Source organism: Schistocerca piceifrons, chromosome 4 (genome assembly GCF_021461385.2).
Source record: "Schistocerca piceifrons isolate TAMUIC-IGC-003096 chromosome 4, iqSchPice1.1, whole genome shotgun sequence".
Lineage (NCBI taxonomy): Eukaryota > Metazoa > Arthropoda > Insecta > Orthoptera > Acrididae > Schistocerca > Schistocerca piceifrons.
The window spans coordinates 690,643,621-690,660,095 of record NC_060141.1 but is presented as its reverse complement, the minus strand read 5'-3'; the positions used below and the strand labels follow the sequence as shown (position 1 = coordinate 690,660,095).

Sequence of the window (16,475 nt, the reverse complement as noted above, 5' to 3'; positions counted from 1 at the left end):
CCCATGGAGATAAAAAAGTAAAGAAAGGATGACGACACTATTGTGTGTAAATATGGATGGAAGTGAAAAGTTGCCTTTACTAATAATAGAAATATTTAAAATTCCCTGGTATTTCAAAAACATAAAAAAATACTTTGTATTTAGGAATACAACAACAGAGTCTGGATGAAGTCAGACATTATTGCGAGATTTTTCAGGTGTTTAGATGCCAAGACGGATGCAGCAGGAAGGCGAATTGCACTCATTATTGACTAATGCCCTGCGAGCCAATGAAACATATTTTATGAGGAATCTCAGTGATGTGTTCTTTCCTCCAAACAGCCCAAGTCATGTGCAGTCTCTAGACCTGGATGTAATACACTCAAAGGCAAACACAGAGTAACAGTTGTGCAAAAGTCAATTTCATTCCTTGAGAGGAAGGACATGACGAGACTCAGCATTCTAGAGGCTGTGTGTACATTTGTTGCTGCCTGGAATTCTGTAATACAACATACAACGTTAAATTGTTGAGTACATCAGTTACCATTGAAAAAGACATTCTTACAGGACAAGAATGGAGTAGAATCCCTGATTTTTCTCACAATGTGACATTCCAGAACTTTGTTTGTTGTGATGATGGCATCCTGACCTTCACATCCGATATATGATGCAAGTGAAATGTGTGAAATGTTCATGAAGGAAGACAGAGGCAGGAGCTAGTGGTGACTGATGATGATGAAAAGGATGCTGCTGAACCAAGTTTTGCCACTGCTGTGCACATAATTGATACTGTGGTTCATTGAACCCTCTGCCAGGCACTTTATTGTGAATAACAGAGTAATGATGTAGATGTAGATGTCAGACATATCCTTTCCTCTTTTAATGTAGTTGAATAAATTCTAACCCATATTAACCAACTGGAGTGACAACTTCTTTCACTACAATATGCTAGAAGGGCAAAACAAATAAGTATTCATGATTTTTTTTGAAGGATGTATTTTTTGAAAAGTAAAACAATAATATATGCACTGCATTTAAATTTGTAGCATATGATATTTGTAATTAAATAGCACTTATATAACCTAAAGATGCTTGATATATGATTCTGGATTACTCCTTCCACATACTCTGGGAAGAATCTCACTTAGGGGAAACCTGTATATAAGGAAAACATATTTTAGTCCCAAGAGATCCATTAAAAAGGGAATTTTACCATATTTGTTACCCTCCTAAATGGCCAACTTATTCTGCCTGTTTGTACTGATGCTTTTGGACTTAATTTTCATATTTATGGGGATAAAAAACACACTGTATATTAGTTAACTTCCTACTTTTTGGTAATGTATACTGCTGTCTACATTTGTATTTGTTGTTCCTCTTTCATCTTTAACTGATCTGATAATGGTCATTATGAGCTGCAATTGATTGTCTGAGTACAATATTGAGTGATCATAGACTGGAAATAAAGAAATAAAATCATGTACCTCCTGGACACTGTGTGTATTTGTAGCTCAATGATTACTATGTTGAAATAAGGGATTGACCATTATATAGAGACTTAAATGATGATGTTTGGTTTAAAGGTGTAAAAAAGTGTGTTTATTACCTCAAAGACACTGATATTTAAAGTTTCATAAGACATTGCAAATACACTAATCAGAACGAGCAAAAACAACATAACAGAAAACTACTTAAAAAGAGAAAGTACACAAAAAATATCTTCAAAAACGCATAAAAAGCTACCAAAAGTAAATATTTTTAAAAATGGCTATTAGGGACAGCCTTTTGGTCTTGCTTATAGTTTGATCCCAACATATTTGGGAGGATCAGTATGTGATGTAAAATTTTACTCAATGCTTAACATTTTCACTGTTACTGCACAAAATAAAGGGCCATTTCACACCAAGCCATGGAACCTTGTATGTAAATGTGTGGCAATACTGACCCTATGACTTATCTTAGAAGGTAGATTAAGGAAAGGCAAACCTATGTTTCTAGCATTTGTAGACTTAGAGAAAGCTTTTGACAATGTTGACTGGAATATTCTCTTTCAAATTCTGAAGGTGGCAGAGGTCAAATACAGGGAATGAAAGGCTACTTACAACCAGATGTCAGTTATAAGAGTCAAGAGGCATGAAAGAGAAGCAGTGGTTGGGAAGGGAGTGAGACAGGGTTCTAGACTATCTCCGATGCTATTCAATCTGTATATTGAGCAAACTGTAAAGGAAACAAAAGAAAAATTTGGAATAGGGATTAAAATCTATGGAGAAGAAATTAAAACTTTGAGGTTTGCCGATGACACTGTAATTCTACAAGAGACAGCAAAGGACCTGGAAGAGCAGTTGAACAGAGTGGACAGTGTCTTGAAAGGATCTAAGATGAACATCAACAAAAGCAAAATGGGGATAATGGAATGTAGTCAAATTAAATTGGGTGATGCTGAGGGAATCAGATTATGAAATGAGACACTTAAAGTACTAGATGAGTTTTGCTATTTGGAGAGCAAAATAACTGATGATGGTAGAGAGGATATAAAATGTAGACTGGCAATGGTAAGGAAAGCGTTTCTGAAGAAGAGAAATTTGCTAACGTTGAGTATAGATTTAAGTGTCAGGAAGTCTTTTCTGAAAGTATTGGTATGGAGTGTAGCCATGTATGGAAGTGAAACATGGATGATAAATAGTTTAGAAAAGAAGACAATAGAGTTCAATACTCTAAGCAGATTCAGAAGGATGTAGGTTGCAGTAGGTACTTCAGGATGAAGAAGCTAGCACAGGATATGGTAGCATGGAGAGCTGCACCAAACCAGTCACTGGAATGAAGACAAAAACAACACCATATGTAAACAGGATCCACTCTTGTAAAATGAGGTGTAGAGTTGTCTGCACACAAAAAGTATTGCATGTTGGTGAGTCCTTTTGAGAGAGAAGGAAACTGTGTGTCATTAGACAGTGTGCTGTTTGGAAGCCTATTAATAAACCATTGTTCTTCTGAGTGCTTGGAAAGCATCCTACCATTGCCAATTGAGCATTTTACTGGCCACATCCCATCAGCCCTGCTTGGTATAAGCAATGGATAAATTGCTGTATCCTCAGGAAACTGGCATCGAGAAAGAAAAAATCATTAGTATATCTCACCTGCTCAAGTGATTTCAAGATTGAATGTACTTGCATTTATTACACAATGAAATATCAGTTGCATTTTAACTGCCACACAGGAAAAAAATCACTTGCTATCAATGTGCTGTGAATAAATGGGGGACATAGTTTAAGTGGGTGTCAGAATATGATCAAGATTTTGCAATGCTGAAAAAGCAGCTTCCATCCTTGCAATCTACACATTGACTGAAAGCGTGGTCTTAGTAAATGATATATTGACATGCAGGTTGTTCAGAACATCATTAACAAATGCCTGCCAGGAGCAGAAAGATTTAAATGACTCGGAAGAGAGAAGGAACATCTGAAATCAGTAGGGTTGAACAAGATCTACAGATCATTGCACCCCTTACTTGCTTTAATAATTTGTTTGCCTATCATCATTGAAGAAACGATACCATGCCAGCAGCAAAAAAATGTATTTCAAGGAAGACACAAAAACTTTCTGAAATGTGTTAGAAGTTTAATAGAGGTGCAAAATTTTCATGATAGGACTAAAATAGAGTTTTGTATTATATTACAGCATTAATCAAATAAATAGCTTTTTAGAATACTTAATTATGTTAGATATACTGTATTGCTGATACTATTCTCTTTTAATTTTTGTGGGTACTCATCAGTGAAAGTGTCTTGCACAATATCTTGGTTTTTACAGTTCTTATACTGAGGAAAATGCTTCTCTCTAAATAATATTGGGAATTATAGCTTCACACATGTTGAATACAGCCTATAGAAGTTATTTGCCAGCTACTAATACAGACATTCTCACAAGCAGATGCACATTAAGTCCAGGTTGTGCCAGATCATCATCATCATCATCATCATCATCATCATAGGCTGAATGCTATGTTAGAAATAACCATGTTGAGCCTGAGTCATCAATTATGCAGACAAGAAGACACCAAGTAATATTCAAATAGTCATTTCTATAATATCTAAGAAGCCATAACAGGAGTTCAATGTATGTGGCATATAAAGAGTAGCAGTTTCTTATACACAAGCATTCGGTTGAGATTCTTCCGCATACCCAGGTAAGCTAAATATATAATTCTTCAGGCTTTCCCAACAATCTGATGACATGTTGAATAATTGGGATCTCTGCCAGATGTTTGCGTTGTTCTCGCATGATATTTCGATAGTGTAACTTGCTGTCTTCTTCAGGTGCTACCCGAGAATAGTCTTTGGGAGGATGGAGTCCAGTATTTATGCCTGGATGGTGCTGGGCACTTGGTAATCAGTCCGCACTGCATTGAGTGTTCTGTTCATGGTCTGTGCTCAGCAGGTGCGACTCCAATGGTCCTCTCTGGCCACTGGTGTTCCGACTGTCATCCGCACCTGGCTCGGCAGTCCTCTGGGGTTGTGGTCGGCATCTGAGGTGTGTCAAATCTGACCTGTAATGTCTGGTGCTCTGTCTTCTCATGGCTGTTTTCTCGATCTGCACTTCCAATAAGATCAACTGATTCATTCTGTGGCACTTGTGTGAAGAGAGAGACCATGTCGAAACTGGCCATGATGTCAGAGTCCACAATGTGTAGATGCCTCTTCCGTTGCAGGAAGTCCTCCAAGTTCTGAATGTGGTGTGCACATCTGCCCACATGTGGTGCCAGCAACTTCTTCAGATATTTTGCAGTCGGGTGCTGATATTGCTAACTATAGGTCGAAGCGGAACGCCTTTTTGTGAACTTTAGGGAGTCCGTAAAGTCTGGATTGTATGGGTGCTCTGGTACAAAGCTTCTTGATGACTTGTTCAGGCAGGCCCATCTCCTTCAGCAGAGCCCTGGTCTTTTTGTCCACTTTGCGATCCTCCAGAAGTTGTTGAACCTTTCTGTCACACACTGTCTTATTCAGGCATGTACTAACTTCGAAGTTATTCCTAGATGGAGGTCAATTTTATGAGCAAATGGAAGGTGTGGTGATGGGCAGCCTTCTATCACTAGCGGTGACTAACCTATTTATGGAAAAGTTTGAAGAAGAGGTACTTACATCAGACACGTATCAACCCAATTGCTTTTTCAGGTATGTGGATGATACCTTTGTCATCTGGCCCATGATAGGGAGAAGCTAGATGATTTTCTGGAACATCTGAATTCACACCACCCGAATATAAAATTCACGATGAAACTGGAGAAGGATGGACAATCCCATTCCTGTATCTACTAGTAAAGAGGAAACTCTTAGTCCACAGGGCACATTCTCTGTCAGATTCCAACAGCTTGGCGACAGAAATAGAACACTTACAATCGGTGTTCAGCAAGAACAGGTTCTAGAATGAAGGCTTTCACAATCAAATGACATAGCTGCTGGTAAACCTTTTGGGATGTGAAGTCATGATCCAGGCTCTGAGGATGTCCAGCACCATACTGTCAGGAAAGAAGAGTTTCCTGGACCACAAACCCACATCCCGAGAAGTTTACCAGCTGCTAAAAATGGGTTTTCCTCTAGAGACATCAAGAAGGCCCTTCAACCTACCAGTCAACCTGAGGATCCAGACAAGGACTCAAAAGAGGCAAAGAAGATGGCATAGTTGGCATATGCTGGACTGATCTCTGCCAAGATCAGCAGAATTCTCATGAAACATGACATCAAGAGCATATTTTGCCCACCCACTAAAACTGGGATAATGTGGGGGAATATAAAGGACGACCCAGGCCTATGCAAGTTAGGTATCTACAACATCAAAGGCCAATGAAGGATGTCATACATTGGCCAGACCAACAGGATTGTGGGCGTCAGGTGTAAAGAATACCAGCGGCACATCAGACTCAGAAAGGCAACAAAATCAGCCATGGCAGAACACTGTCTAGAACTTGGTCACTCAATGAACTACAATGACAACAAGATTATCACACAGAATGCAAGACACTGGAACAGTGCCATAAAAGAATCCACAGAGATAAAGGTCATAGAGAATCTCATCAACCATGACACTGGATACCAGCTCATCATTGCCTAGGATCCGGCTCCTGAGTTTCTGAAAACTCAACATAGGACACTTTGAGATTTCGCAAGAAACAAAGTGCAGACCAAAAAAACAGCCATGAGACAGAGCAAACACATTACAAGTTGGATTTGAAACACCTCAGATAACGACCACAGCCTGAGAGGATGGCTGAGCTGGTCGCAAATGGCATTCAGAACACTGGTGACCAGAGAAGACTATTGGAGTCACACCCGGCAGGTGCGGATCGCAGACGGAGCACTCGATGCGGCGCAGACTGCTTACAGAGCACCCAGCACCATCCACGCATAAATGGTGGACTTGATCAACCCAAGGACATTCTCAGGTAGCATCCAAAGAAGACTGCAAGTCCAGGAGGGTGCAGTGTTGAGTGCCATTTTTAATCCAATTACAGCATCCAATCCAAGGTGACCTCAACCCATGTGATTGTCGACATACTTTCTCAACTTCCCATTGGTACCAATATGGATTCTGACTGACAGGAAGGGTCTGTTTCCAGACTGTCTTGCTTTTCAATTACTGATACCTACACCACATAGAAGTAGCCAAAGATCTGCTCCCAAACAAGATTGCATTATAAATCGTATGAGTACAGTCCCAATATATTTTATCCTCAACTGAACTGACTGCAAAACTGCAGTATTACCCTCTAATATCATCAAACACTGATCAGTGATGTTGTGCTTTACAGTGCTGAACATACAGAGCACAGAGGGCTCATCTCTTCCACTTTGCCTCTCTCACCTCCCATGTGGGCATTAATGCTGCTTTCCCATGCTTATGTGGTATAACAGGATGAAAGCCCTGGTTAGACACCAGGCATACGGACCAAGGATTGATGCCAAGTTCGAATGTCTCCTCAGGACATGTCTGTAGTGGCCAACGCAACAGGCGGTGCCCTACAGCCATCCTTACTATGATCCACCCATAACAGACTACACCTTAGCTCAGACCCATTTCTCAAAACAATGCAGCTTGTCACAGTGAAAGGGGTGTGCCTGACTGTCAAGATCATCATGGACAAGTGCCCGTTGCAACACCAGGTATATTACTGCAGCTTACATGAGGATGAGTATGGCTTGGTCACATCAACTGCTTCAGTGTCACTGAAGCTCCCTTGCTGGATTGTAAAGATGAAAAAAACATGGCACACACCTTTCTGGTTGACAACTCACAGTTGGTCAGGAGCGACTTTTACTGCAGTTACACTACACAGTAGGAATGAGAACAAACATATGTCCTTTTATGGCAGAGAGGTGCAAGAGGATACTACATCTCAGTAATACTTTAAGGACAAAACAACAGAGTCACTAATCATCGTGGGTACATTCCATCTTCAGAAGCCACTTCACGGGCCATGAACAGTATGCATTACTTGTCCGGCACACACTTGTGGTAAGATCCCATGACCAAATACATACGCACGGGCCATTATACTCTTTACATGCAATAAACACTCACCTACTATATTTTGCAGGCATTTGAATTCCTGGATATTACTTGGTGTCTTGCTGTTTGCATAACTAACTATGGACTCAGACTCAACATGCCTATTTTTAATGCAGTGTTCAGACTATGACGATAATTTGGTAAAACTTGGACTTTGTGTGTATCTATTTGTGTGAATATCTGCATTAGCACCTGGCAAGTAATCTCTGTGAGGGTCCATTCAACACTTGTGACACTGTAATTCCCAAAATTATCTAGACACATGTATTTTCCTCAGTCTGAGAACTGTAAAAACAAGATATTACACAGAACACTTTCCCGAAGAGTACCCACAATAATTAAAATAGAACATTATTTACAGTACAGCATATCTAACATAAGTAAGTCTTCTGAAAAGACTTTTCTTTGGTTAATGCTGTAATGGAATGCAACACACTGTTTTAATGCTACGATGAAAATTTTGTACCTTTACCAAGCATTTAAGAAAGCTTTTTTTTCTGTTTTTTGCTGCTTACAAAGTATAATTTCTGTAATGACAGTATTGTAAACAAAATGTTAAACCAAGTAACGGTTGCACTGATCCCTGTATCTTGTTCACACCCCCTGATTTCAGATCTTCTATCCCTCTTTTCATTTAGTTAACTCTTTCTCCTCCACATTTGCAATAAACAAAAGCTTGATAGTCCTGAATCATTGTTCTCTACACCAGTTCTTCAATCTCAGGATGGGTATACGATACATACTTCAGAAGTGAGCTTATAGAAATTATACTACTTAGTGTGCCCCCCATGTGATTTTATTTTTTAATAGTGTTGTGAACAAGGATTTCAAAGAACTATCATGCTGTGAATAATTAATATCTATACACACACACACACACACACACACACACACACACACACACACACACACACACACACGCACACACAGAGAGAGAGAGAGAGAGAGAGAGAGAGAGAGAGAGAGAGAGAGAGAGAGAGAGTGAGAGTGTATTCCTTATTACACTGAACTTAGCATACTTAAACAGTGTGAATAGTTTGGTCACCTTTGTAAGCATACAGCCCTCTCATTTTGTCCTCCTGTTTTCTCCATATGAGAACATCATCTTCTTCAATGAATGGCAACCAATCAGATTGTACTGCAAATGGGAGTGCACAGATTTGAGATACTCAGTCAGTATGATAGGACTTTAAGCAAACAAATTATGAATTGTTGCAAAAAATTATAAATATTTTAATAAAAATGTATATGATCAAAATCTGTATAATTCGAAACTTGTTCTTCACAGCCAGAAATTAAAACTATGATGGGAGATACAGGAGATGAAAAAAAGTGGAAAAATTAAAAAAAAAATCTAAGATAATCAATGACAGGAAGACTAATAATGTAAAAAAAGGAAGTGGAATTGAATGTTCTACGCAAAAAAAAAGAGACTGAGTGTGCTATGAAAGTACTGGGAAACAGAAAAAGTGGAAATTTGAGAGGAGAAGGAATGTGTTATATTGGTATGAGGGTGGTTCAAATGAAAACTTTAAAAGCTTCATAAAATTTTGAAAAGTTGTGTGATGGGGTTGGTAAGTGACAGTATTGTTCTTTGAGATTCAGAAAGTGACCAACAGTTGACAAAGTGATGCTACAGTGCTGGGAAGGCAGCACCATCCACAATAAGATGGCTAACCTGCTGTCAACAGGCACCGCAATTCAACAGTGATTTGTGATGCATTTTTTGTATGGTGAAGGTGTCCAACCAACTGAAATTCATTGCAGAATGACAATGCAGTATGGTGATCTGTGTTTGTTGATGTAGCAAGTGTACAAATGGTGTAACTCCAGTGGAGGATTCCCAAAGAACAGTGCAGGCTCACTGCTTAGCGGCAGACGAGAACATTGCATTAGTAAAGGAGAACGGAAGCATAACACTGAATGAAATAGTTACAATTTTGAAGATTAGTATTGGTTCAGTGCAGAATATTGTTCACAATGCACCGTACTTCAATAAGGTGTCTCCAAGATAGATGAAACATCAATGGACTGCCGAACTGACAGACAGTTGTGTTGCTATCAGTGAAGAACTTTTGTATCATTTCCACCTCAAAGGTCACGAATTTTTGAAAAAATTGTTACAGGTGATGAGACTTGGGTCAAGCAAGGAATGATGCTACATCTCACTGCCATAAGCAAAAAAATTCCACATTCAACCATCTGATGGGAAAGTCATACTGATTCTGGTTTGGGATGCAAGTGGAGTAATTTTGGAGCATTACATGGATAGGAGAGTGATGGTAACCAGGACTACTTATTCAGACATGCTGAAAAATCAACTCTGCCATGCAGCCAGGAGTAAACAACAAAGACTTCTGACTTCTTCCAAAGCAGTGAAATACATATATTCAATGTCAGAGAGACTATGTCAAAAATGATACGCACAATTTTTGTTTATTGTTATATTGAAAAATATTATAGCATTTTTAAAGTTTCCATTTGACTCACACTGGTAAATACTGTATATCAGCCACAAATGAAACAGTTAGTGAAGGCGGAACGGTAAAATTGCAATGAGGAATAACAAAAAGTACACACATCCGGTTATTATCAGTGGAAGGGAAACTAAAAGAAGAGAAAAATGGGAGTAAGGGTAAGAGTAAGAGTAAGAGTAGGAGTAGGAGTAGGAGTAGGAGTAGGAGGAGGAGGAGGGAAACGAAAATGAGAAATTTTGATCAACACAAAGCTACATATTATATCAGATAGTACAGATGAAAGGAAAGCATACAATGGGGAACAATAGATTACAAAAAGATAATGAAAGGAGAATGTGTAGATGCATGGGAAACAGCTGTACAAGCAGTGACAGAGATACATTCGGAACAATATAATTATTGCATCAGTGGATATATTGAAGTGGAGTGTTAGCAGCTGCTCAGGGCAGAACAAGAGGAGATTAATAACAGTGGCTTCTGGTATTTCAAATTATGTATAACTCATCTTTTGTGGAGTTATGTAGTAATGAGAACCATCTTCAGGTCATCACATATTTTTAATTTATGAAAAAATTACAGTATCTCTGTTTCAAGATTGGAAAGTATTCATGATGAAAGCGCCCTTTTATTATAGGGTGCTTCAATACAGTTTTGAAGCACTAAACACCTCAACTGAGTGGAGAGAATCTGAAGGAACTTAGATTAGGTCATTACTCGCTATTACATAGTATGGGTCTGGACCAATGCAGTAATGGAGAAAATGACAATGCACATCACATATTCAGGCACTCAAAAATTTTGGAATATATCTCCATATAAGAGTTAAAGAACATGGTTTTTTTTATTATTATTATTATTAAAGATTTGAGTACTTCTACTGTTGTAATTCTTTTTAGGATTGCATGACAGAGTGGCCACTGGGACCCATACAAAAATACACTGGTGTCCAAAATTAAAGCAACAAACTGCTATTTCCACCTTCTGTGTCTAATTCATGATATAATCATACACACCATAACAGATGTTGTTACACCACAATCACTGTGTACACAATGTGCAGAATGGCACAGAGAAGACGCCTTCAGACTCTCTGCTATGGAGAGCCATATGAAGAACGGAAGCAGGGGAGTCACAAACTGATGTGACCTGATAGCTTAATGTGAATTATTCTGTTGTTTCTCGGATAGGGCGACAGTTTATAGAGACTGAAACTGTATCCCGGAGACCAGGACAGGACTGACCACATGTGACACCAGAAAGAGTGGATCGTTATTTGGCTGTAAGGGCATGACAGTATTGCCTTCATAGTGCACTGCAACTGACATCTGACCTCGCAGCATCCCCTGGACATGTTATATTGAGGCAAACAGTGTATAGAAGGCTTCAGCAGAGCTGCATTTACTGTTGGAGAGCTGTTGTCTGTTTATCTGAGGTGTGTATTCCCAGAAGAGAACATCTAGAGTGGAGCCGTCAACAAGCCACCTGGATGGTCGAATGGTGGGCCAATGTTCCTTTCACAGATGAGTCCTGATTTAGCCTGGGGAGTGATTCTCAACAGATTCACACCTGGAGGGCATGTAGAACATGATTTTGGGACCCAAACATTGCAGAAAGAGACTGATATCGAGGAGTATCCCTAATGGTGAGGGTAGCAATTATATTGATCATTTGAACACCTCTTCATCAAATTGTATGCATGAATCAGCGAGATTTAACTGCTGTCAGGTACTGTGAGGAGATATTGGGGTCTCATACACAGTTGTTGTGAGGTGCTGTGGGCCCAGACTTGGTATTGATGGATGATAATGCTCAACCTCTTAGAAAACGGGTGGTTGATGTTTCTTTGGAAATGGAAGATATTGCACACATGGCATGGCCTGCTCACTCTCCCAATTTGAATCCCATAGAGCATGTCTGGGATGCACTAGGGAGACAGGTTGCATCACATCAGCATCCACCAACCACTCTCCAAGACTTGCGAGCAGCTCTGCAGGAAGAATGGGCATTATTGCTTCAATATGAGAATGATGACATCATTGTCAGGCCTGAATTGGTGCCAAAGGTGGTCACACATTAACCAGTTGTCAGAATACGTGTGCAAATCCATTAAGTTGGAAAAAACAAAGAACATTTTTGTCTACCGTTGGATTGCAGTGGATTACGTTCTGAATTCTTTACATTGCTTGTACTTTATTATCACCTATTTATACTGTTTTGTGGTAAAATAAAGCAACCTTAATTTTGGACACCACTGTAGTTACAGAGTATCACAGCAAAGAAATTACATTAAAATAAACTCACCAGAAAAACACAGTACTAATAAAATAGCAAAATACTTAAATATGTAAGTGCACCAAAAAATGCTCAAAAATATGTAAAGAGATGTGAAAATAATTGTAAAACATGTTTGTTATAGTCACCTAGCATACCACATCAACTGCTCCTTCCCATCACCTTGGGGAGTAGCTGGGAGCAGACATAAACACGTAATAGCTATTTCACACCTTATTTAACTTAAGAGGGCAGACCTCACTCTGACCATGGGCAGCTGACTCACCAGTAAACTGGTGCATTGGTTCAAAATGTGGCGTAATGATGATAATGACATCTCTCTGTCACATGCAGCACACAACTGTAGGCTCTCAAGACATCATATATGATATCTGTGGCTAGGCACAGAGCAAATACAGTGTAGTCCCCCCCCCCCCCCCCCCCCTGCACTCTCCCCAATCCCCTGCCATCAGTTAAATCTTCAAATAAATGCATTGCTAATGTATGAAGTTACAAAACTCCATTTCTTAAATTAATCCTGAAGTATTGCTTGTCTTAGATTTTGGGAGACCTCCTGGAAGTCCACAGAGGCAGACAGCTCTGCCCTTGGGCATGATCTGGAATCCAGCTCACACAAAATGCCATTAAGTTTGATTACTCACTGATTCCAAATGTCTTTGTTATGTTTGAGGAATCAGAGAATGCCATTTCCACAAGTGTGCTCTCAACAAAGTGGAAAAATGGCGACTGTGAATAAGACAAGAACCAATATGTACACCACATCATCATAAGGAATTACCACTGAATTGGTTAGTGGTGGCTCATCAGGAAAGAGGTCAAGTATGCTGCAGGTTCTGCAGACACTTATGGCCAGCCATATCCCTTCCTGGTGAACAGCATCTATGATCTTCACACATGTAGGTGTTACTGATCCATACACATGGCACACACATTCCACCTGGGACCAAACAAAAGCCTTGTAAAAGGTTGGGATCTTCACCTTTTCCCTTAGCTCACAATGGAGTCCCTAAGCTGGGAAAAAAAGGAATGAATATGTTTCAAGCACGACAGAAATCAAAACACACATATTTCTCTGTTGAGAACTGATAATCAGTGTTCTGTGTCCTTTGTTCTGACCTATCAGTCATCATCTCCAGCTGGTATAATGCTGTTACAATAGTAAAGGTGGAACAAAAATAAGGATATTATTAAAATATACCTACGAGTGGATTAATGTTACTGATAGCAATAACAACAGCATCAATTGCAGTGCTGAGGACACAATTTTTGAGACATAATTTTTGTGTTTGAATTGGTCTAACAGAGCTTTCTCCTGCTCCATTTCTCCAAATGTCATATTGGGAAAACACTATAGGATTTATGCCTCAGGTGATATTGTAGGCCTTCTCAAGATTGAAAAAGACAACAGTGAGGTGGTGTGTGAGTGTGTGAGAGTGAGTGAGAATGTGTGTGTGTGTGTGTGTGTGTGTGTGTGTGTGTGTGTGTGTGTGTAGTAAGGATTGTTGAGTAGGCACATCAAACAGAGTCATGTTTCTCGTTACAAGGTATTCTCTGAATTAAATACTGAAAACAACTTAATAAACCACAAAAAGCAATGGTTCACCATCTGCCCCAGGGTCTTAGCTAAACAGCTAGCTATGACAACATTACTATTCCCACTCAGGCAAGTCTGGTCCTTCCTGGTTTGACAAGGGATATTAGTATTGCATCCTTTCAAAAGTTGGAAAAGGCTTCAGTGTCTCAAATTTGATTGAACAGGGTGCGGAGGATTTCTTCAGCTATCTATGTTGGTGCCGCAATGGGTTTTGTCATGACTGGCCATTGTGCAACAGTCTTATCAATGCTGAATGCTGAAAGCTGAATTCAGCGCCCACAACACCCTGTTTCAGTGACGACTTGCTGGTGATGGAAAGCTGAACACTCTGGAATTTAGGAATTCACACCATTATTTCCTTTTTCTCTCCTTACTAACTCAGCAGCATCTGGTCTTTTTGTCCTGAAAGACTGCAAGGTTACCTCTAGTTGGTCAGCATTTAAATCACTGCACAGCCTCATGAGGTAAGACTGTATATTTATTTGAAGACTACAGTTGTTTATTATGGGTTATCCTATTGAAAGGGGTATGTCCTTACTTTCCTCAGATCTAGTTGGGCTTACCCAATCGGGTATAAAGGGACCTTCAGTTTGATATGGAATCCAAACTACAGTGCAACTTAGTATATTTCAGATATAAAAATTATAGGGTTTAGCATCTCAAACTCAGCAAAAGATGAATTTGTGATTGTGAAAAAATTAGTAAAATATTAAGATCTGGATCAACCCAATGCAATTCACAAGAAGGTTACAATGCACACGACACATTTTGAGGGGCTCTCCCACATGGTAAAATGTACAAGAACCTTTCAAAAATGTTAATACTTTAACAACATAAAAAACTGTAAACGGTGAGACTAAACAGTTTCATCTTTCTTTACATTTTCTGCTGGCAATGTTGAAACCCACATGCTAAATTTTATTCTGTAGATCTTCTTTTTCCATTGGCTGGAACAACCTCCAAATATTGCATATTCATCTGTGTGTTCATCGGGTGCCAGTACAGCGATAAACACCTCCGGTAAACATGCAGCAAAACATGCAATGTAAAATGGTTGTGACAGCCAACAGAAGAAGATGTATAGGAGGAAATGATTGTATAGGTTTCAATGGTACCAGTAGAATACGTGGATGACTGATTGCAAAGAAAAACTGTTTTGTCAGACTGTATTACAGTCTTTTTTGCATTGTTAAAGCACTAACCTTTTCTTTTTAAGATCCTAATATATCTTCCATAAAGATGAAAACCTGCTATTGAAACCCATTGCGTGACTAGTGATCTTATCACAAAATGTAGGCGGATGAGCCAAATTGTATTAACAGAAGCAATAAGAGACAGACAAAATCTTATGACCAACTGAGGATTGAACCTCTGGATTTGCAGAATGACAAATCATGCAACAGCCACATGCCTCTTACAATAGCAGAGTGGCACTTACCATTTCAATGTACGTCAGGTCTGCAGACTTTGGAATGGACGTATAATGGTCTGGTGTAGCAATTCATACGTTCCCGGACGCTCTTTGAACAACCAAATGCAACCAAATGTCTGCACAATTTCTGGCTAGCTTCACTGACAATCCATTTTTGTGGCTTCCTTTGAGTACTACTCTGTCTGTTAGCTGTGCAAATGCCAGGAAAGGACACACTAGTGCAAATTGGTGATCACTTCTGACTGAACAGAGTCAGTGAGGGCTGGAGAATATATTAAGAGACTGGTGATGAAGAAATATTCCTCAGTACTGCAGAAGTGAGCCTTCTACCTCATCTTCAGATTACAGAATTCGTAAGTTTTTCAACATAACCCGGGATCATGTGGTTGCAAAGCACCATAACACCTTGTGCTTTAAAATCCCTGCAAAGGTGAAATGAAAGAAGAGCTTTTGTGATGAGGTTGATAAGAGTCTTGTAATTTAGATCATCATTAGGGAACAAGTATAGAGAACATATGTTACCCTTTGCAGAGCATACACAATTACAGACGCTACTCAGAAGCTAGTGTTGAGAGGAAGAGGCAAGGATGATACTCATAATATGATACTATAGTTCAACCATCTTCAACTCTCTCCCTACTGTCATCATTCTGTGACTAATGGTGAAATCCATTAGCATTGTGTCACATACAAGATTTGTTGCCTAATCAACTACAACTTAATGAATCACTTTCACAGGCAATTATAATCAGAAAACTGTTTCCCACAATACCTGAAGCTGCCCTGCATACAAAGAAACCCTCTGAATTCGACCGTCTCGGGCAATTTGGACTATCTTGAACCGCATCCGAACGGGCCATGAACAATGTGCAGACACACTCTACAAGAGCAGCAAATCACCACCACTGTGTGACTGTGGTGCGGAATGACAAGACAGTTGCTCATGTTGTATCGACATGTCCCACACGTACCTACAAGGGTCCTTTTGAAGATTTCTTCACAGTGACGAGTGATGTTATAAAATACATAAATGACCTTCATATCCATCCATAGCTGTTGTTATTTTTATTATTTTATGCTGGAGAGCTGTGCTTAAATGTTGATGTGTAGTAATTTGTAATCTTTGTACATGTATTGC

At 39.4% G+C, this 16,475-nt stretch overlaps 1 protein-coding gene across 2 annotated transcripts in view; it reads right to left on the bottom strand.

Annotated features, from left to right (window-relative positions):
• LOC124794624 (stAR-related lipid transfer protein 7, mitochondrial) overlaps nucleotides 1-16,475 on the bottom strand; it is a 120,477-nt gene that overhangs the window by 60,305 nt on the left and 43,697 nt on the right. The window contains exon 3 of one of the 2 annotated variants that reach the window (XM_047258119.1): nucleotides 8,588-8,680. The exons of the other annotated variant lie outside the window; for it this stretch is intronic. Within the exon in view, the coding sequence (XP_047114075.1) occupies nucleotides 8,588-8,680 (93 nt within the window). The remainder of the gene's footprint in view (nucleotides 1-8,587; nucleotides 8,681-16,475) is intronic. 2 annotated transcript variants of the gene reach the window in all.